The sequence below is a fragment of the Cydia pomonella genome, chromosome 17 (genome assembly GCF_033807575.1).
Source record: "Cydia pomonella isolate Wapato2018A chromosome 17, ilCydPomo1, whole genome shotgun sequence".
Lineage (NCBI taxonomy): Eukaryota > Metazoa > Arthropoda > Insecta > Lepidoptera > Tortricidae > Cydia > Cydia pomonella.
In genome coordinates, this window is record NC_084719.1 from 17,358,723 (window position 1) to 17,382,635 (window position 23,913).

General features: G+C 38.6%; 2 protein-coding genes and 1 non-coding gene across 3 annotated transcripts in view; 2 read left to right on the forward strand and 1 right to left on the reverse strand.

Annotated features, from left to right (window-relative positions):
• On the reverse strand, positions 1–4,718 carry LOC133526978 (large ribosomal subunit protein uL2m). Its single transcript, XM_061863855.1, has 6 exons — positions 4,369–4,718; positions 3,682–3,794; positions 2,501–2,636; positions 1,873–1,953; positions 744–875; positions 1–250 (listed from the first exon to the last, which is right to left on the reverse strand). Exons 1-6 carry the CDS (start codon positions 4,586–4,588, stop codon positions 45–47), a joined length of 888 nt encoding a protein of 295 aa, XP_061719839.1. The 5' UTR covers positions 4,589–4,718; the 3' UTR covers positions 1–44.
• Positions 4,719–4,819: 101 nt separating this feature from the next.
• LOC133526979 (uncharacterized) overlaps positions 4,820–23,913 on the forward strand; it is a 93,918-nt gene continuing 74,824 nt past the window's right edge. The window contains 3 exon segments of the mRNA XM_061863856.1: positions 4,820–5,969; positions 6,618–6,685; positions 7,143–7,679. Coding sequence (XP_061719840.1) covers positions 6,620–6,685; positions 7,143–7,679 — 603 coding nt within the window. The 5' untranslated portion in view covers positions 4,820–5,969; positions 6,618–6,619.
• Positions 18,979–19,050, forward strand: Trnaa-ggc (transfer RNA alanine (anticodon GGC)). The gene has a single exon. It is a non-coding gene; the product is annotated as a tRNA-Ala (tRNA).

Consider the following 23,913-nt stretch of genomic DNA (forward strand, 5'->3'; position numbering starts at 1 on the left):
AATGTTTATCTGCTATATTTTATTAAACTCGCTGCGAAGTATTCCTAAGGGTGCATCGACAGTCTAAGCGCAGGCGGGCGGACTGCCTCCGCCTTGCCGACCTCCTTGACGGGCTTGGGCGGGTGTATCTTGCGGCCGTGGCGGCCGTCCTTGCGGTGCCACAGCCCCGAGCGCGGCCGGTTGCCGAGCCAGCGGTTACGCTGCGGGGAGCCGATGGGCGTGCTTCCGTGTTCAATGTTTGATAATCGACCTGAAATCAAAGGAGACTACTCAAAAAAACTCTATACACTTTAATTATTGTCTATGGACTTGGAAATATTTATAAAGGTAGTTTATTCTTCAATGCGCTTATGAACGTTAAATAAAGCTAGCTATACTCTGGCAAACTGGCAAAAAGGGCACGAAATTACAATTTTCATGGGTGTTGACCCTCCGTGCGAATATTTTTCAAATTTGCCGCCTTTTTCTACTGACGGAAATGGCTTGCCAGAGACATGTTCTGCTGAGGGAACTTACGTATAAGTATGTTATTTCCACATCCCTCTCCACAGCATAACATTAGAAAGTGTCTGACAAAAGGGTAAATAAAATAGATGTAAGAATCCTTATAGACTGCTCATTCATTACGAGTTAAAAATAATAATTTCGGTTTGTGTAGGATGAAAAAATATTATCATATAAATATAATCACGATTTTCGCACATAATTTTTGCTTTATCTATAAACATAGGCAAAATACTGACCAACGACAGCCATGCAGTGCTGATCAAAGCTGAACAGCCTCTTAGATGGCATCTGCACGATGATGCGGTCGTCCTGCTTCCTCAATATGGTGCCGAAGGTGCCCGCCGCGTGGATGTACAGACCGCCCATACCTGTATACATAGTTAAGAGTTATTGTAGGCGGGTCCCCACAGAGCGGACAGTGTAGACGTGCCTCGGCCGAGGCGGCGCGCTCAGGCGAGGACACTGCGCGCACCGCCTCAGCCGAGCCACGTCTACACTGGCCGTATTGTGCGTGGGGAAATTGCCTCGTGCGTATGCTCACTCAGTGTGGACGCGGCTATGAACAAGAGATGACAAGATTTAGGACTTACTTAGCTGACAAATTATGGTACACGATTTTTTCTAAGAATTTACTATTCTACAATTTAGAACTCTGTGGTAGTTAATTGTATAATTATATATAAACATTATAGGGACATTCTTACACAAATTGACTAAGCGTCGCAGTAAGCTCTAAAAAGCTAGTGTTGTGGGTACTCAGACAACGATATATATAATATACAAATACTTAAATACATAGAAAACAGGAAAACACCCATGACTCAGGAACTAATATCTGCGCTCATCACACAAATACATTCCCTTTCTGTGATTCGAACCCAGGACCATCGACTTTATAGGCAGGATAACTACCAAAGAATACAATACTCACAAGGAGAAGAACGCTAACTCCATGTAAAAAAATGCGTCACTACCTACTAGAGAGAGAGAGAGAGAGAGAGAGTAGAGTTATTGATTGAAGAAGAGACAACCAGACTTTCAACACCATCTAATCAGCTGTCAAACTACAGGGCACTGTTGTTTCTTTGAATTTACAAATATTTTTTTTTGTAGTTATGGTTAGTTAAAACATGGATATTGTCAACTGTTCGCGTGTATTATTTATTAGCACACTGTGCAGCGCGTGTGCAGTGTGCGAGCGATCCGCGAAGGCGCGCATATGGTGCATTGGCCTGATCTGGACACACCACAAGTATTTTTTATTTTCATTGTACACTTAAAAATACGTTTACACTTTTGCATGTTACTCCTTTGTAATAAGGCAAAAAAGGTAAACTTATTTTCCAGGATAAAAGATGGACTTACCAGGCACTTTTTCAATGCAATGTACAATAGTTCCGGTAGGCAGCGCTCCTAGGACGTAAGCATCACCTTCATTGGCTCTAACTAGAAAAAAAATCCTTTATTAATACCTAATAAGGCTCTTGTAGCAAAAAGCCAGGATTATGCAAGGAAGATGAAGAAAAAGTTATTTATGATACAAGTGCAGAAAGTGTTGAAAAATCAAAACACAACCAAAGGAAGTGCTATAAAATTAACACGAGTTTCGAATTACCTATTCACACTTGTCTCGTACAACGTTTTACAGTACATATGGCTCTAACCCTTTTATGGGTTAACCCTTTTCCAGGCCGCACCAATCTACAAGGTTTTCCCAAAAAATCCAAATATATTCCAATTAATCCAGCTTTGATGATTCATTTGAAGACAAGTAACATTTCCTGAAAGTGTAATCTAATTTGAACCTTAAATCGGAATGCTAAAGTTGAAATTCTAATAGCGCGTATGTGGGCGATAAATCGTACTGTACCTGGAAAGGGGTTAAAGTTTCGACATACTTATGCACGGAAAGTGCTCATTCTCGCACGCGTGCGGGAAAGTAGCACCATATATACTGTAAAAAACTTAATTGTAAAGTGCTTTGCTTACTTACCAGGTATCCTAGGTAAGTGTCTGGATGTCTTGATAATGTCACCTGCTTTCATGTTCTCTGTCGCAAGAATATACTTGAGTTTGTCTCCAACTGCCACTAGGGCAATGTTTGCTGTTCGACAACCATCTTCCATTATCTGCAATTATAATTATTTAAGAAGTACCTGTTACCTACATAACTATACAGAAAATAAGTTTAAAAATATTTTGATACTTATAGAATGCTGATATTTGATTAAAATATACTTCCATAATACATAATAATATTATAAGTAAATAAGTAACTGTCTGTTTTTTTATACTTTCATTAGGCGGGTCCACACAGAGCGAGCGAGCGAGCATACGCGCGAGTCAATTTCCACACGCACAAACTGGCCAGTGTAGACGTGCCTCGGCCGGTTTGTGCGTGAGGAAATTGCCTCGCACGTACGTACGAGCGAGCTGTGTGGACCCGGCTATTAGATTAAAATGTATTGTATTTTTTGGAATATTCAAACAGAAATCATAAACAAAGAAACAAATGGGGCGGTTATCATATATAAGGTGCCCATGAGGAACCCAAGTTTTATCACCCACCCACGCATTTATGAGGCCAAAAGAAGGAAAATATGTCATTTGAGTTTAGGTCAATTTCACAAAAAAAATTGTTTGTTTATTTTTTTTTCCATTTTTTGTATGTATATGTCCATAAAATGTATACGCTATTTGTAAAACTGTAACCCAAATAGAATTCGAACTTCTTTTTTGTAAAACCTATTTATTGCAAAGTGTTACTTGTCAATAGCCGGGTCCACACAGAGCGAGCATACACGCATGGCAATTTCCTCACACACAAATGGCTGTTTGCAGTGTGTTGTGTTTGCGTGTGTGCAAGGAAATTGCATTGCACGTGTACTCACTCTGTATGGATCTGCCTAATAAGGATATTTGGAATAGGTCCCATAGTGGCAACATCGTCATCAAAAAGTTGTTTTTTTTTAAGTGGCATTTAGAACTTTGAATTTAGCATCATTCCAAAAAAGTTCATAGGACATTTAATGTATTATGAGAGTGGAAATAATAAGTTCTATGTTTTTGTAAGCTAACCTACAAGCGGAATTTAACTTGTATGTAATGTAATTATATAAAACTGGAAGACTTCTATTTATATGGTCAATTTATTTGTTAGGAAATTCTTTATACCTGTATAACCTTCTCCTCTTGAGGAGGGCCCTCTGTGGGACCGTCCCTGATCCATGCTATCCAGTGGTATTTGTGCTTAATGCCACCACCTATGCCTTTAGCTACAACGCGACCTGTAAGTAAGCAATTGTTTTTTTTTAAATGTTCCAATAAAATGTCCACAGTTCAGTTAAAATGGATTGTCATTGTCCGGCTTGCAGGTATCCGAAATATTTATGTATATATGTAATAAGCCTATGACTAGCCTGGGCAGCCTATTCCAATCTAGAGTTTGCCTTCAAAATGAAACTTAAGGCCGAGCAAAAAGCATGCATATTTGACCAATGTATCCTACCAGTTCTCACTTATGGAGCTGAAACCTGGGTCTTCACCAAGGACATATTACATAAGTTGAGCGTTGTCCAACGGGCGCTAGAGTGAAAATTGGTAGGGATCACATTGAGACCGTAAAACGAATGAGTGGCTGAGACAGCAGAGCAAGGTCACCGATGTTGTAAAACGCGTAGCCAGATTGGAGTGGGAATGGGCTGGTCATATAGCACGAAAGACCGATTCATGGAGTAAACGACTACTGGAGTGGCGAGAGAGATAATAATGAGAGAGAGAGAGAGATTAGTAAGCCTATGCTGATGAGATAGATTTAGTGAAATTTATTTATTTATACCGTAAAATGCGTAGGTGCTTTACCTGTCACTGGATCTCTGCCTGCAAGATTGGTTACTTCTAAAGGCTTGACGGTATATTCTTCAGGAAAATGCACTATACGCCTATAAGCTATGCCGAATCCTGGCTTTGGCTTGTCTAATCGGGGTTTGCTTGCAAAGTTAACGACTCCCGTATAAATAGTTCGTCTTCCCAGGACCGTAGGAGTTATTGATAGCCCAGCAAAAAGCCTATTTAGGGCCATAGTGGCGAAGTATGGTCTGTATTTATTTCCCGACTGTATTTCTTCACAGATTATATTTTATTCAGACTAAGGTTCTATATGTTACTATTTTTGCTATGAAATGTATGAAATAGTCAAGAAATAACCTAGAACATAGAAATATTTTGACATGACAGTGACATTGACGTAAATCCTGTAGGCACGCTGTTTCAGTTAAATGGAAAAGCACTGTGATGTTATAGGACATCAATAAAACCGATATACGCTGATTAACGCATGAAAACAGGGATAAAATTAAAGATAATTGATTTCATATCACTTCATGATTTGTTTTTGCGTTTTATGCAATTGTATGGCTGTGTTACTTTCATAGGCGATATAGGGAAAAAGATGTGATAGATGCGATAGACTTTACGACATGTAACTTCGTGAAACGGGCAGTGCGTATAATCCATATAATATATACAGAGACACGCACGCACACAGACAAATTCCTAATTTTTCCCCCTACTTGTTTTTGTCTACTAGGTATTGATAAATGTTTGAAAATTATAAGATGAAATGAACATTCTACGCCCAATGTATAACCATTTCACGATTCTAAGCATTTCATACAAATTAAATGCCAAGAAACTTATCATTCATACAAATTATACAAAATAGCATCCATGCATTTAATCAGTGACGCCATTTTGCGCAATTCATGTGCAGATGAATTTGTTATATCTATCCCTCTCTCACTCGCTAGAAGAACACATGTGTAAAAAAGAGTTAGCTATGAAATTCTCTAGCTTTCTCTCACTACCTAGGCATCTTTCTATATATTTTATTTTATTTGAATGATTTGTAAACATGGAGGCCAAGTGTTGTGCTCTCAAGTGAACCAACTGCGTTTATCTTTGCGTTACAGGAGTTTAATATATGGTTAGTATGTAATTACGTCTTTTACATTCAGTATACCTTGTTTTCTTATGATTGAATTAGCTTTCTGCGATATTATTCCGGTTATGTATGTAAACGTATGCACTTATTTGGCGCCAATGTCCTAAAAGACCGTTACTCCTAATTATTATCGCAACGTAAAAAGAAAGCGATCATTAAGTATATATTCGGTCAGTTTGAAGTGATAGTGTTGAATCCTCGGTTTAGGAATGGTATAATGTTACGTCGTGATGTGATAGGAAACTGGTCCTTCGAGTGTCGGATCTGTCATCTCGACTAATTTTATACCAACAAAATCATGCTCGAATATATCGATATTTCTTCTAAATGAACGTTTTTTCTTTATATTTTGGTGATATCCTTACATTATTTTGCAGAGATAATGTCGTTCTTGTATATCTAGTGATATAATGCGGGAATTTATGCAGTTGGACTTGGAAACATCTTGACCAACCTTGAAGTGAGTACCTCGCATATCAATTATCTATGTGCCCGTAAGTATTTAGAACAATACTGCCTAAATTGCTACGGCTAGAATTTGATGATTTACGTATTGCCAACTAACCGTCGCTTATTATTATTGTTACGACCAGTTTTGTTAAGCCAAGCGCCCAGTCATGTTTTTCGCTATTTACGACTGTTTTATTCCTTCGGAGTATCTTGTAAAGTTCTAAAGTAAGACAGAAGCTGGATTCCGAATTCTATCGATGAGTTGTGTGAATTCATATATGTTTTGTGTCACATAGAAAAATAGTTTATACATACAAGCAAACCAACAAAACTGGTCTGACACTGATTTGTTGAAGATAAATTGAGAGTCCAATATATTCTCACAGTTGTCAGCAACAGTAGAATAAAAAAATCTATACTCAAATGAACAAACAAACTTTCGAGGTCTTAGTAGGTACTACTAGTTATGAAAAGACAGTATGTATCTCTCTGATAAATGACTCTTGCCACATAAAGTTTATTTTAGTAAAGAAATTTTTATAAGTATTATACTTTTAGAGATGACCTAACCTGGCTGGTCTGACACTGACACTGATTAATGTAAGATAGATTGACAGTACAACACCCTACCTACTAAAATTGTTTGTTTTATTTACAGAAATGGGTACTGAAGTACCAAAGACCCATGATTCAAGTGGCGAGTCGGATTCAAATACAGATTCAGAGGTATGTTAACTCCATTAGTTGCTTAGAAATAATAACAAGTAGGTAACAAACTTCTGGTTTATTGCAATAATATGTTTTTTTACATACTCACTTTGTTTTGATATTCTGATGCTTCCTGGGTGTATATTAATGATTTACATTTGAAAATGAATGAAAATGAAATGAAATGAAAATGAAAATAATTTATTTGAAACAACACACAACAATCTTAAAAATTAACATTTGACTTTAGTAATTTGTTGTCCCAAAGAGGGTACCACTCAGCACGTGTCGGAGCACATAGTCCAACAACACTGACTTTCAGTGGACCCTTAAACTTAAAACCTAAATCTTAAATAGAAATAAAATATGTTACAACGTAAGAATAGTAAAAACAATGCGGAGCAGAAATTTACTATTATGTTATAATTATTGATCATTGCAGGTGAATAATTGCTTCTTCTTTTTTTGATTACAGAGTAGCAGTTCCAGTGAATCATCAGGAAGTGAATTTGAATTTTCAGGTGCTAAGCAGACTTCTGCATCTAAGCCCCACTTCTCCGTTACATCTTGTGACACCGGCCTGAGGCTCAAAATTGCTGCTATTCCTGCACGGAAGGTTTCACCTAGAAGAAGTGCCAAGCCTTCTGTCAAGACGAAACCTTCCGAGGCTACAGACTCTCAAAAATCGAAAGTGAAGAAGAAAACATCAAAACTGTCCGACAGCAGCTCAAGTTCGGAGTCTTGCAGCAAATGTTCATCAGATTCCTCAAGTGATGATGATTTGCCTCTAAAAGTTGTGTCAAAAACATTGCCTAAATGCGGGCAGAAGGCGAGGACTGTCAAGAGTGATAGTGATGATGACATGAAACTAAGTGAGGCAATTAAGGACATCAAGGCTTCTAAGGAGAAGCCGAGTGTGGCAAAGACTAGTAATGCAGTGAAAAAGACTAAAAGTGATGAACCGGTGGAGGATGCGGTAGTGAAGAAGGGAAGGGGCCGGCCGCGCACTAAGGTAAGTTTTGCATGATTGTATGTTTAAAGTTTACTTTTACTATTGACAAAAAGTATAGTCATTTTCCGGTTGGATATTTGTGACAATGACAATATGAGCCAAGGTAAAGTTTTGTTGGTGTTCAGTAAGGCACTGGCAGAAAGGTGTTATGTAACTGAAGTTTCCGTTTTGGCATAAAAATCATGTTTCAGCCGATTTCAGCCGGTTCAGTTTCGGCCACGCCGAAACTTGTATACCTATTTGGTAGTGTTCGACCGAAGTCAATCATTTCAGCCTATATTTATCATTAGCAATTATTAATCACCTTTGCATTGTAAATGTCAAAGGAAGAAATAAAACAGATTAGGTTTGATTACCTGTCCAAAAATATACAGGTTTTAAACATAGACAACAAGATTATCATAATGTTGTTAGGGTGCAATATGTAAATAGTGAAAATTAAACTTAAATGTGTACTCTTACCTAACTGTAACTAAATCAACAAAATGGTAGAAACAAAAAGCTTCAATTTGTTTCACATTAAAGTAGTACTTGGAAAATTCGTTACCTGATTTTTTTCTGAAACATTGTAATATGTGTATTAACATAAAGATATTTTGTTCGATTATTAGGTCAATCAAATACAAAAAACCGTTTTGATGAATTAATTCCCAGCAAGCTGGAATTTGTTTTAATAGAGAGCGTGCATAAACTGTAGGGGGCAGCACAGGAGACGTCAGGTGTAAATGTGAAGTTTATGCTTCCAATGTCGCCCACAAGATGGCAGACCCTCCAACGCGCAGGGTCCCTATACCTTCATTTGGTCTTAAATGCTTGTAATCCCAGTTTGCTCAATCCCAGGAGGTGTGCATAAATTTTGGGAGCCTTGGAAGATACTTTTTCCTTGGATTGCCAAACCACTTGAATGATGTAAAAGAAACCCACCATCAATTACAAGGTCACTACCAGCAAGGTTTTGTGAAACAGACACTGGTGAATAGAGTTTTCGGATTTTAACATGATTATAGGGAGCGTGCATGAACTATAGGAGGCAGCATAGGAGCCGTCAGATTTTTGGCGCGAGGCGTAAATGTGATGTTTTTTGTTCCGATGTAGCCCACAAGATGGCAGAACCTACTATGCACAAGAAAACACTTGACGTGTAAATGTGCCTGTTTATGGTTCCGATTCAGACCACAAGATGGCAGACCCTCCAACGCGCACGGTCCCTATACCAAAGAAAGAAATTCAAAGTGGCAATCATTTTTTGCAAACTTTGGCTACTGTTTGAATAAGTTGCTACGTTACCAATCGTTTATTTTGAAATGTGACAGTTTCTTATATAGATTCTATGATAAACTAGTATTACTTAGTTTGCGTCTGGAACAGCGCCATCTACCAGGAAATTGGGACAACAAACTAAACATACTCCCGCCTTAAATGACGTGACGTCATTAGAAAATAATAAAATGAATCAATGTTCCAACCTGAACATAATTAAACAAAATAACAACTTATTACGGACGCAAACTACTTTTCTACATCACATAATAAAGGACATAATTTGGTTATTGAACGTTGCAATACTCCTGACGAGGTTCGTAGGTCATAAGTTCTGGTAAGTTGGTCTTTTCCCGGGTATTTTTTCATAATTCTTCCCATAGGCCAACGTCCAGGAGGAAGCCTCTGGTCTTTTATTAGCACTAAATCTCCTTCTTGGAATTCTCGAGTAGGCTGTCTCCATTTAGGCCTCTGTTGCATCCTACTTAAATACTCGGATTGCCATCTTCGCCAAAAATCTTGTACCATTCTGGTTGTTAATTGCCATTGATCGAGTCTATTTATCTTCACATCTATTAGATCTTCAGATGGTATGACATTAGTCGGTTCCCCGATAAGAAAATGACCAGGTGTTAAGGGGTTCAAATCGTCCGGATGATCGCTGATGGGCGAAATGGGTCTAGAATTTAGACATGCTTCAATTTCTGCCAGGACCGTGCTTAGTTGTTCAAATGTTAGCGTAGTATCTCCAACTATTCGTTTCAGGTGGTATTTGGTCGACTTGACACCTGCCTCCCATAATCCGCCAAAATTGGGAGCGCCTGGAGGAATATATTTCCATTTCGTCCCTTCTCTATCTAGCATGGAAATAAACTCATCTGGAACACTGGATTTTCCTTGACTCCACATTTCCAATAACTCTTTCTCAGCGCCAATGAATGAAGTTCCGTGATCACTCCACATTTCTACCACATGGCCTCGTCTTGACACAAATCTTTTAAATGCCGCTAGAAAGGCTTGTGTTGTCATGTCACTTACAACTTCAATATGTAGTGCCTTTGTGCACATACAAACGAACAAACATATGTAGGCCTTGTAAGACTTGGCACCTCTGCCTTTGCTCATTTTGACATTTATTGGACCCGCAAAATCCGTTCCGGTGATTAGGAATGGTCTGCATCGTCTGACTCTGGAATCGGGTAAATCTCCCATTTTTTGCTCTTTGTTCTTCGCATTCTGTCTTATACATGTAACACACTCCCATACAAAACGTTTAACGCTATTTGCTGCGTTTATCAGCCAATATTTGCCTCGTAAGTATGTAATCATCATTTGCGGAGGACCGTGTAGTGTTTTGGCATGAGCTTCTCTCAATATTAACGGAAGTAATACATTGTTTTTTGAAATAATTATCGGGTGTTTTCGTATGAATTCCATATCGGCGTGCTTCAATCTACCGCCGACTCTTAGGATGCTATTATCGTCAAGAAAAGGTGATAAAGCTAGGAGATTGCTTTTAGATTTTAAGTTTCTGTCTCTTTTCAGGTCTTCTATCTCTTCCGAAAATTCTACTTCTTGTGACATCCTAATACATATAGTAAGTGCATCGTTTCTTTTATTCATATTAAGGTACCTTTCGATCCTCAGATATCAGTTTACATCATGATTGGAGCAAATTTTCCGTCCGACGTACCGTTTTCGAGCTACAAACAAAAAAACTGAAAAAGAGCAAAAAGTTATGCACACCTTTTGGGATTGAGCAAACTCGGATTACACGCATTTAGGACCTAAAGAAGATATTGAAACGATTTCCAGCTTGCTGGGAATTAATTCTTATAAAAAATCTAATTTGATAGGCCCATATTTTTTGTATGCAATATTTATTTTGAGTTTTGTGTCAACCTTAGGTCTGTAATTAACTCAAATTCAAAATTATTAAAGTTTAGATAACTACCCCTGATACCCCTCTAGCATTAGTAGTGTTGTGCTGGTGCGGTTGAGTGATACAGTAAGTGTGCCGTCGGAAGGGTGTTCATCCTCTCACACCTTAGAACCTAAATGGTCGCGTACTGTGCGGTTCAAGAGGAATTTCGTCCCGCGGACGCTCTAGCTGTGGAATGAGCTCCCTTCCGAGGTTTTCCCGAGGGTCTACAGTATGGGGTTCTTCAAAAAAGGAGTGTACACGTTTTTAAAGGGTCGGCAACGCATATGTTACACACCTCTGGAGTTGCAGGCGCCCATAGGCTGCGGTGACTGCTTACCACCAGGCGGGCCGTATGCTTGTTTGCCACCGTCGTGTTATAAAAAAAAAGTGCCAGTTGCACCATCCCCACTTGACAGACTGGTTAACGTCACCCGGTGCGCCGTGGCGATTTTATTATGAAACTTCTCATACAATATAATTTTGCGTACGAGTATGTCATTATTCGCTATGTGCACGACTGCGTCCGCAAGTCTAGGCGAAAACGTCAATGCACAACATGTTATAAAACTACTCTAAAACTAAAAACTACTGAACGGATTTTCATACGACTTTGATCTATCAATAGAGTGATTCTTGGGGAAGGTTTAGGTATATAACTTGTTAAGGTTTTGTGTAAATTAGTTGAAATATAACGATGTTGTCGGACAAAATCACGCTGGCTAGGAGCTTTAATCCAAAACGCTGCCTAATCCGTTTGAGCTATAACACCACAATGTATGGTGGGGTCTCTCTTTCATGGGAGATCACATAGTATGTGGCATTTGCAAAGCTATTTACACGGATAATAATAATAAATACGTTAGTTAAATTGGGTCATTACCTATGAAATTGGCGTTTTTGTTCATAAGTATTAATCATGTCATAGTTTATTTATTTTCATAGTCACTTCAAAGTATTTTTTAATTTCATTAGTGCGCTATATAACAACGATTTTACATACAATTATTTGCTACTTTTATTGTGCGCTACCTTATGCGCTGGGATCGCTTTACTTACCCCCACCCCACCATGCACTTCGCATGGTCCCAATATAAATATGTCGTATATGACGCCTGAGACACCGCTATCTATTGTACTTAAGAGTGTCAACAGGTGGCGTTACAATGCGATCATAGATTTAGCGCCTTACCATTAATTGTACTAGGTGTTTTTTTAAACTCCGTTAACGCCAAACATTGTTTATGGAAATATAGTTTTAAAAAGTATATGTGATAGGCCAACTCTTGGTATCATATTTGTGTATTGTAAAACGTATCTAGTGACCTATGTACAAGTACGTTTTGTGGTAGATGTAGATGTAGTAACCACAATGTGCGGGATTGTATAGGGTCATTACCTATACTCATAATTTTTCTGCGAAATTGACGCCTACTAGTTAGTAGTTACAAAGACCTTTGTCTACGGTATCTACGCAACTGAAAAGAGTTGAAAGTTTTCTTAGCGACTCTTATTACTTCATTCAGTCTCGTTTTTTTTGTATACATTGTTTCGTAACATTTCTTGGGGGTTAATTAAACTTTTCCAAGTTTTTCTCCCACGCCGTGTTGTAACACTGTTGCTGTGGGGATACACGTCGTCTTTAATGTTTTTGAGTTGATATTTCCTCGCCATTCACGGATAAAAAAATCAAAAAGTAAGGAATGTATGTACGCGTACGCACTAATCGCACTATTCACTACACATTATCTAACGATGACACCAGAAAACAGCCATTACAACTTTGTCCTCAATGCAGTCTTATGGAGTTTGGAACCCTTCTAAGAAATGGCACGTTCACATTCGAATTACAGTTAACGTTTCACGATTACCCATCAGTTAGCAACATTTAAGATTAGGATGTACAGTCCCGTCTGAGGATGTACAGTCCCGTCTGAAAATATCGATACGAAAAATGTGTCAAAAATATGGACACACTACCTTAATATATGGGCAATCGTGTTATACATATGTGACCGTACATGTCGGCGGCCGATCGCAAGATCAGGCAGATTGGGATATTCTTAGGCATATCGTGAGACGAGAAAATCTTTATCTCGTTCCCTGAGTCGACGGAGCTTCGCTCCTGTTTCTAGACAGTTTGTCCTTCGGGCATCTGAAACAATCTAACGAACCTATCCTACCTATCTATTGGTTTAATGTGACTACCGTCAAACTCAAAACATTCCACAGGAACATTACGATCAGCCGCCGACATATACATCTACCGCCGCCGACATATTCAAATAAAAGTCATCGGTCGCCGCCAAAGTTAATTCAATTTTTGTCGAAACTTGTAACAGTTTTGCTTTCTATGAACTCTTAACAACATATCGTCTTTAATATTCCATAGATCCCCAGTTCCAGCCATTATTGAAACACATATAAATAGCAACAACCCCTTTTAACATGAACTACACCGGTCCGATGGGTACTAAATAAGTAAATACTTTAAATGGTACCCCAATTCTTTGTCGTCCATCTAATCCAGTTTCTTGTATTCACAAAAGCTCTTTTATGCATGTTTACCGCGCCGTCTCCGTGTTATGAGGTGTCTTTGTGTGAGCAATAATTTATTAATTGTATCAAAAGTGACGCAGATGCACTCCTTTGTCAGTACAACAGCCGTATTTGCTTATTCATGAGCTCGCTTTTATGATCTTCGTCTTAAACACTGGTTTGTAAAAAAAAAATAGTTTTACTTCAAGGATTAAATGCTGACATGATGAAAATATTGAGATTAATATATTTTGTGGCGATGTTTTAAGCTGGTAAACATGTCATAAAATGGTCACCCTTAATTGTTGTGGCTCGATTTCGTAAGGGTGATAAGGGTTAGTGTCACAGAAAGTGACCAGTTGTCTTTCTGTCCATAGCATATTAAGACTGTAAAGTGAAACCACAGACTTACTGTTATATGTAGACGTAAGAGATTTTCTGTACTTTTGTAGATTAGTCGTTTAGACGGGGCAAGGCGCTATACAATAAGTAGGTAAAATTCATTTTGGGAGTGCATGTTCAGACACTGAACGTTGACTCACGTTCAGACATTTTCCAAGTTAATTGGTTTTCTAAGCTACCCTTGTCAAGTGATATGCAAAGCCGTAAGTGAAACTGTAGTGTGACTAGCATGATGCATGAATAATGTGATCCAAAAATACATCGGCGAAGACGCCCGTGTTTAGATACCTACAATCGGCCACGGAAGAGGAATTCGCTGTATCTATCCTGTAGTCACCTGTAATATACTAAAACATGTGGACAGGACATGGGAGTCGAATAATCTGGCACGCTCTTGGCTCCTGAATTAGAGTCGTGTCAGATATTTTAGATTGTCTTGACAGTTACCTACAGAGTAAATGAAATACAACAAAGACGAACTTATTCTTGTAAGGGATCTCTTCCAGACCTTTGAGGAAACGAGTAGAACAGAAGTAACGATGAATGACAAACAAATCTCATCTCCCCATATTGTTTCGTCATTGTAACAGTTATTCGGCATTTAGGATGATTGATTGTCTGTTTGGCCTGCTAGTTTGGTCTCGTTTAGTATTTACCTCTATTGAAAGCCGTGGTTTCTATTTGTAACCTAATTTGTTTTGCTCAGCGTTGTTTTGTAGCTAAAAGAGTATTATTTCTCTCTATACGTCTAGGCTCATCGATCGCTGATCGACTATTTTGGACGTATTATAAGTTGTTTAATGCTATATGCTGGTTGATAGTCTTGCGACTTTTGCGGGCTTAACACCACTGACAATCGCCGGCATAGAGATATTTAGGTACCATCACCCGTAAAAGTGCATGGCGAGTTTATCAATAAATTCATTAATAATTTCTTCATGCAATTTCGCAGGTCACTGTACATACACACTACATGAAGTCAATGCCAGTGAGATAGGCGCCACAAACTGGCATCAGCTCTAATGAAATATTCTTTACTTTCAAGCAATAGGAAATTTGTATTAGTATAAATTGATTGGTCACGCATTTATTATAGTTACCTATTGTATTAGAAATAATGATTAGGTACTTGTTAAATTTATTGACTCGGTTTTAATGCATGTGTATTTTAGTTGGCTTAGCATGTTTTCTTTGAGAAAATCGATTATTCGCGGGAGAAACTTTGCACTGGCTTCTACTTCCTTCCATTAGGTATCGAGCGCGTGCTACTAGGGTTCTGATACTTCTGATTTAAGTTCTAATTTCTATCTTTTGTTGTCGAAAATTAAGAAATAATGAAATAAATGCCCCCTATCTGGATACAGGCTACTTTTTTTTGCTTCTAAATATTAAAACCAGAAATTACATTCCCATATCCTTAATAATGTGTCATAAAATTAATAAAACTAGTTGTTTTTTAAACAAAATCCTTTTTTTTAATACGGTAACTGTTATTTATTTTATTAAGACTTAAGAATAATTACAAAGAAATACAAATATGATATAAAATAATTATTGGAATGAATAATAAGAACTATAACTAAAAGTAAAATATGACTAAATTAAATCTAAAATAAAACAATAAATGCCCCCTGCTGTATAGTACCGATGACGCTGGCAGCATTTCTTCGCTGGATCGTTAGACTGATGCGTTGAGCGAGGAAGCTGCCAGCTCTTTGATCTCCTGTGGCGTCAGCGCCAGGGCCCCACGGACCAAGGGTTTCGACACCGAATGGAATAAAATTATACTCGGCGCCGATACCCCTGTATTTTCCTACCTTGGCGTTCTCCGCCGCGTCTGCCGCGGCCGCTGCCCTTAGGCTACGGTCGTACTGCACACGCCGCACGCAGCCGACAACGTCACGTCGCACGCAGCGTCTGAATGGTGTGTTCGAGAATGCTCGGGAGTGGTCGTTTTCGCTCGCTGCGTGCGGCGTCCCCCCGCCGCCCGCTGCAGCCGCCCGCTGGCCGTTGCGTCTTTAGTCATTTTGGAGCATTGCTGCGGCTGGACGCTAGCTCGAAATGGAGAAATTTACGAAAGAAAAAGACGAGTTATTGATTGAGTTAGTAAAGTCGAATAGTATTTTGTACGATACACGTGATAAGCTTTAAATCTATTGTTCTTCTTTTTCTTTTGCTTCCTTGATATCATAAATAAAATGTCCTCATGATCTTCCTCATTAAGCAGTAAATACGCTAGAGTTTTTTCCATCGTAATACTACACACACACGTCCTTTCGCTACAAAAACTCTCGGAAACTGCCGCGACTGGCCGCTGCGGCTACGGTCTCAAAACGACCAAAACACCCGCTGTCGGCTGCGTCCAGCGTCTTCCATCATGCGACGGGACGTTGTCGGCTGCGTGCGGCGTGTGCAGTACGACCGTAGCCTTACAGAAGTTCGGTGGAGATGTGACGTGGCTAGTGTGTCTACACACGTTGCATCCCAAACCAGCACCCGTCCCATACATACTCCACGGAATCAGGGACATCCCGTCCGGTCTCTTGCCGTCAGTTCTCAAGTTCTGGATATGCCGGTCGGCTCTAAAAGAGCCGGCACATTAACTGAGGCTAGAGACCGGCGGATGATGTCATTGAGGGCAGCATGTCTTGAAAAGCGGCCAGCGCTTCGTTGGCAGGAAAGTCCGTGGTGACCTGATCGGTCAACCGCACTTCCGCAGGGGCAGCGATGGGGGGCGCAGACGGGACCCCGAGACGGAGGCATACTGTGATCTTGAGATCTGTAGAAACTATCTGTATTCCACAACGTTTATATTGGTTCTATGATTTGATTATAAGACCTGGGTGCGTAGCCAACGTGCCAATCGTTAACGCTCCGTAGCGAACGAAACTCAACTGTCACTGTCGCACTAATACGGACGAGTGATAGAGAGAGATGACTACGCTACGGAGCGTTGGATCGTTAGTTGTTTGGCACGTTGGCTAAGCACCCTGACCAACTGAACGAACTAATTTCTTTAAAGTTCTATGATATGATACTACTATTTATGAGTACGAATTGTTCGTGTCCATTAGACTGAAGTTGAGTGAACACGTGGCCTCGTTTGCTATATTTAACTTTTGTCTAAGCCTAAAGTAAGTATGAGGTCACTATGACGCTGTCTAGGTTTCGAGAAGTGTACATTTTGTAGCCGGTACATTACGGACAGGCTTTGTATTCTTGTTAATTGTCTATTGATTGACATTTGTATATAATCAAATTGTTTTCCTATTTGACGATCATAACATAAATTCGTATTGATTAGTGTAAAATTATTTATATTGTAATTTAGTAATATTAAAGAAATAAATCTAAATCTAATATAAATCTGTAGCTTACTGAATGTGAGTGAACTGAACTATGACGGATCCTTTTGTTTGACATAATTATTGAAAGTCATAATATAATGATTATCAGATTGTCATTAGCCATAATTCTGAAACCGTTAACTTTTCAGGATTAAGTTATCCTATAGATAGGTTTGTTTAAATGCAATCCTGAAAAATTACGCGTTTATGAGAAAAACCAAATTATAACTAACGAAAATGCGGACGTTCAATAACTTTATGCGAAACAATGGAGACCCAACTTTGAGACTTACTAGTGCTATTAAGTATGATGTAAACTACACTTACTTACCTATACGATATCGCGGCGCTCGATAATCGTCTCGCATTTGATGATCGAATGCTCCCGTCATCCTTTTATCCATTGAAAATAGAGTCGAATGGGACAATCGCATCATATACTTACTTGCCTTACGATTAGGCTGTGACATAACCTGGCGAGTTTTTAGTTCTCCCTTGAATTTTGTCAGTTTTGCACGGTAATCGCCAGGCGTTTGAAGTTTGCGAAGATAAATAAAAAAGATTTTTTTTTCACCTAAATTACTACAAGAAACTCGTACAGTCACGGACTTTATTTTTGAGCCATTAGGGTTGACTTTACATTGGACATTTCATACCGTTAGTATTGATAACCAAATCAGCTTGAACCGAAGTCCGTGACTGTACCGTGCACAGTGAAAAGTGAACACTAATAGTTAACTGCTAATTTCCTAAATAATGATCAGTTTAGAGTGTTACTATTAGTGCCATGTAAACGGGGTGTTACACTGGTTCGTCTGAGCGTTTCACTCGCCTTTGGCCGATTAGCTATCAGAATATAACATCTGCTATTCATATAACGGTAGGTATATCAATGCCATCCTAAAATAGCAGAACTGTTTTGTTTATCGTACTCATGTTTGTAATTGATTTCTAAGAACGTAGCCCTATTAAACTGATGTTTTGCAATTTCAGTAGCATTGCTTTCCGTATTCAAAGAAAATGAAACGGTAAATACGTTCGGAGTTCGATGTGTCTACTTGCATGACTATTTTTTTGACTTTTTGGATGGACGATATTCGGAAGATAGCGGGGGCAGTCTGGATGGGACTAGCTCAGAACCGGGATAAGTGGCGTACACGTTAGCAGTGGGTGAGAAGAGGCTGAAATGATGACCAATTAGGATGTTTATGACGACGATTCGAAAATGCTTGTTTAGGCCAACTTGTGTGAAGAATATTTTGAAATTTTTGAATCTTGAATTCGCCCTTATCGACTTTCGCCAAAGTACCTTTTGCCTTACATTGATGTAACCAGTTTTCTTTAACCAGTGCGCTTTATATGGCGTTTGATTTGATCGCGGGGTGCAGAAACTAGAGCCCAGTTCGCACCATTATAAAATGGTTGCGGTGTCGCGGTCGTTCACTTTGCGGTTTGCGGACACCAATTGCATAATGTTGTTACTTGTTAGTCAGCGGCAACGTTAACCGAACGGAGCTCCTATCAAGCAAGTATTTAAGACTTAAATGGGACGGAGTGACTATGGAATTCGATTCCCACCGGCTTCCCTAATTTTAAGCCATTTAAGTTTTTACTATGGCTATAACGAAGGAATTTAAAATCAACTTAAATGTTATTATTTTTCCTTTTTTTACTGTGGGACGTACCACACTAGAATCCATAAACACAACCGCTGCGGGCTTAACACAACCAGGAGTTGTGTGGTCGGGAGGTATGCAAGAAGCGTAAAGTGCTGATGTCGCTAGTAACGTTGTCACAGTTGCAATGGCTGAATTCGCGTTGAATGATGGATGGTCAGCTAGCGGAATTGGTAACGTGTTGGACCGGCAATCCAAAGATGTGGGTTCGAGTCCCACGTTGGCCAGGTTGAACATCGTTGATTTTTTCATTGTGACTGACATTTGCATATACAATTTATACATTTAAAGTCAATCTATATTCCGTTTGTTTTAGAGATTAGAACTCAAAAGTAGTGGTAATTAAGGTAATTAACTTTTTCTTCCGAAATGCTAGGGTTCCTATGATATCTAATATTCCGGTACAATAGTATGTAAACGACACTATAATTCAGTGCATAGTTACTCAGATAAAATTTTGGAGGAAAAAAGTTATCACTACTTTTTGCGGGTTTATACAATTTCTAATCTGAAAAAATCGGGCGTCCCTATAGGTCCCTACCAATTTATTTGACGTGCGCAATTAGCATTTATCCAGGAACTCTTCATTTAGGCTTACGATTTTTTTTTATTAGACAGCTTAAGTCTCATAAAATGTTCCCATTTTACTCTCCAGAATCGAAATCTGGCCGTGGAATCCATCAAAATTTCCAAATAAAGTCGGATTCCGGTTTTTCCTGACGGTTGGATCGAATTTATGGTAGTCGGTCTTAATAAAATGTTGATTTAGTAGTTACTTATATGAACTACAACAGATTAAATAATGGGGTAATAAAAAAACAAACACGTTGAAATATAAATGTATCACTTCTAAATTAATTGGTCGTTTTGAACGCTACTCTTTTTTATTAGAACTCGTTGAGCAGGTTTAATGTTTCCATTCCCATACCGGCCTCGGGGGCCCAAAAAGGATTTCTAGTCGTTTAAAAAGTTCGTTAAATCGATTTTATATAAATCTTTTAGTTCCATCTGTCTCGGTGTCTGTACCTAATCATTCTTGTAAGTTTAATTTGACTCACTTCCCTAGGTCCGATAATTTTTTTGCATATTTACGTAACAACATAATATTGCGTTGTTATTGAACTAGGTAACAGGCTAGATTTATGAGGATACTGGAGGTGACCATAAGAATTCTGTAATAAAGCTGCTCAACTGTAGGTCTGTTAAAATCTCCTTGATGAGTGAACTTATAAAGACACGTAGTCTTTGATATAATCTAATTTGTGACAAAATGTATAGGTAATCGCAGGTGAGGAACGCGCGTTCCCTATTAAACTAGTATTTAATAGGTGCGTGCATTATCGTTGGCAATTAAACGTGTGTTGTGACAGCCCAACAAGCAAAAAACTCTCAGATTGCGCACTTTATAAGAGTGGTGAGCTTATAGCGCTCTTATTATTGTTTTGGAATAACAATCGCTCTTATATGAGTCTTAGACAAGCTAGGACAGACTTTAGTAAGGTCAGTCTTATTACCTAGTCTTATATATGTTTATAAGAGCATTTTATAATACTATTATAAGCCTCTTGCTCCTACAACAACATTTACAAAGTCTCATTGATCTTGGGAGTACCTGGTCTTATATCCCCATTCTCTAAGTTCATTTGATTTTATATTAGACTTTCTAAATGCCATTGTAAGAATGCAAGACTAATATCAGCATAGCATAATACTATTATAAGCCTCTTGCTCCTACAATAACATTAACGAAGTCTCATTGATCTTGAGAGTACCTGGTCTTATATCCCCATTCTCTAAGTTCATTTGATTTTATATTAGACTTTCTAAATGCTATTGTAAGAATGTAAGGCTAATATCAGCATAGCATAAGGATACTGTAAGTACGTACTTTTTTGATCTTATTTAAAGCTATAATGAGATCAACAGCGGCACTTTAGTAAGATATTGGAGTGATATAGGATCAGGATACTAAATCACACAAGACAAGTTTAATATAAGATGGTTTGATCTTAAATCGATTTTGGGAATCCATAAATTTAAGCATTTCGCATCAACAACCTTGTCACTTAAATAAAAAGACATTTAGTTTATTAGTATGTGTCTAGTAATCAAGTAAGGATAAACAAATATATTAAGGGTTTTACTAAGTAAAGCAAGAAACCCTAATTAATTCAACATGGCCACATCATTTATATTCAGAATGCCAAAGTTAGTGTAAATAATCTTAAAATACTCTAATAGTGCGCTTGAAAAATACACCTACAGCAATGGCTGACTATCAATACAAATAAATAAATAAAATAATTATAAGAGGATACAAATACCCATATTTGATCAGGCGCATGAAGTTTGAAGCGTAAAACAGGGTTTACTTTACAGTAAATAATATTTTCCCACGTGAATACTTACCGTAAAACATGAACACACACGATGATAACGAGCACGTTATTATATTTAAACATAATTCATAAACAGTTTGATAAATACTTACACTTTTTTTTTGTCACGCTGCAGTTAATTTTATTCGTACACTTATACTTTACAAATAGAATGTTTCAACTCTGTGTGATCTTCCAAAAAATCAAAATAAGTTTATTTAGGCTTACAAGATACTTATGTAAAAGCGATATTAGCCTGAGGTAGCTTAAATTAGTTTTGGGAAGATTACTGTAAACGCAAACAACATTCAATTAGACTGATATTAGAACGATATTAAAATAAATACGCTTATAATTTGTGCCCAAATCCGGGCTTATACGATGATATAAAATCAATATAAGAGCGAAAAAATTGTAGTCTTGAGACTGTTGTAAGCGTGTTATTGCTAGTTGGGAGTGCATTGCGTGGCTGCTAGAGGGGTAGCTAGCCCTATTCTCACCCGACGTACGTTCGACTGAACACACCAGTATAACTGTGAGCTCGAGTGCAAACTACTACGCGTAATCTTAGGGTGCATTTTATATTTGATGACCTGATGTGATCACTTGCTTGTGGTTTGATCGTATTGCTGTAATAAAGTCGAGCATTCCCATAGTCCCCATAGCTTACTGAGCGCAGGTGAACCAATGTAACGATCTTGACATATGAAGCTATAGTCTCTTGCCGGAAAGCGCTCTGATTCTGGTTCCTTGGGTCCTTTGACTGGTCTGTTCTCTGAATAACATCGCAGCCCTTGGAGGTGAGAGCGAAGGGGTAGGTGTGCATTTAATTAAGGCGGTGGGTGCGCTTGGCACGCGTGCCGGCCGCTGCATTTCCGGTGCGCCCCCGGCCGCTTTCCTCCCCCGGCGTGGAAAGCGCGGTCGTCACTCGGTATTAAAATTTTTCACGTAAACTGGTTTGATAGCGGGTTGTGGTGGGGATCGCGAATACGCCGCGCCGGTCATTAGCTAGGTCGCGTTCAGCGCGCGCGCGTCTCGGGCGCACAGATCGCGTCGACGCGCGGTATTCCCGCCAACCGCTTTATTGACTGTGCCTGTGATAGACTGTGGATCTCGGATCGAAGTGATCTTAGTGCTGTGATTAAACTGCCATAACATTGGATCTTTCATATAAAATTGTGTTTAATGAGGTTTAGGTAAAATTGGTATACCACAATGACTTCCAGTTTGGACAATTCCAAACAATACAATTGGTTTTAATTTTTAATATTTTGGATTAAAATTTAAAACCAACGAATACTTGAAACCAAATAAGTTCATTCCAAATATAACCCAAAATGATATCATTATATTAATGTAGAAAATCAAAATGTTTTAAATTCTCTCAGTCTCAAATTAGAAATAATGATGATGTATACTTACATACTTTATGCCTAACTCTTTATGTTAATAAATATGTAGAGCGCGCGTTATCAGTTCATTAATTCGCGATCACGTCTGTATCGCGCCTCGCGACACTAATTTCATGCAAAACAAACAGCAAACAAGCGGTGATAAGCGGGAGTGTTGCCGAATATCCCTTATCAGTCGTTTAGCCAAGGTCGCGCGCTATCAGCCCGCGGAGCCGATGGATTCGTCCCGAGATCGCTCTACTGCCAATTACTCATTATTATGACTGCATATTGCTATTATTAGATAAGCGTTAAGCACTTCAACTCAGGTTTAAGTGTGTTAATTAAATTTAAAAATATTATTGTTTGATTCCTATAAGAAACGCTCCACATTGAAATGCAATTCGATTATGATTTTAATTTATTGTAGAGTACCAGTCAATAGTTTATCACTTTCTTGTCGTTTTTATTACTTTAAATAATACATGATTGAAATATGTATATAATAATGTATACCAGTGCACAGTAAACTGTGTAATAGACTCCTCAGCCCCTGGGCTGTCCTGACATACTAGTAAAGTTGTTTTGTTTAGTTTCCTTTCTTAGAGATTTTTCATTCATAATCTGTTAAACAGTAAAATTTATATTTAATACTATAAATAGGCGTGATTATATGAATGTATGTATTAATACTAAATCATAATCCTCACAACCGAAAGTTAGGATAACTCCGATAGTAATCTTGCAGTGTGTGATGTAGATCGCGACCCAGTTGCGCGTGATTGAGGATAAAACAATATAAATAGCCCGTCAATGCTAGTGTCGGCCCGTCAGGCGCGCTAGTTAGAACGTATACAGAAACCTAACGCCAAGAAAGTGTTGTGAATTGTGATGTTTTACGAGAGCTAAGCAAACGGTATGCTTTCCTTTATAGGACGTATTCAAATCTAAACAGAAACCTGACGTTAGAAGTGAAGATTTGTGAAGTGTACGATTACCCAAGTGGTATACTATAACTGAAAGTAAACTGGTAGACAACGGAATCCTTCCGTTGATAATGAGCCCTCAATTTTAAAGACAGTGCATACGCCCTCAAGTTCTGAGTGCTTCGTAACAAACCTAGTGTGAAATTGTTGACCTGTGCTGTGTGATGCTGGCATGATGCGGCACGCGGCGAATGCGGCGGCCTGGACGGCGCCCGGCGAGGTCTGGGAGTACGTCAGCCAGCTGGTCAGCTCCTACCACGACCAGCACGATTGTCAGGTGCGTTGTCTGTACTCGGAGTATGCTGCATGTGCGGTTTTATTATAAGTTTTTATAT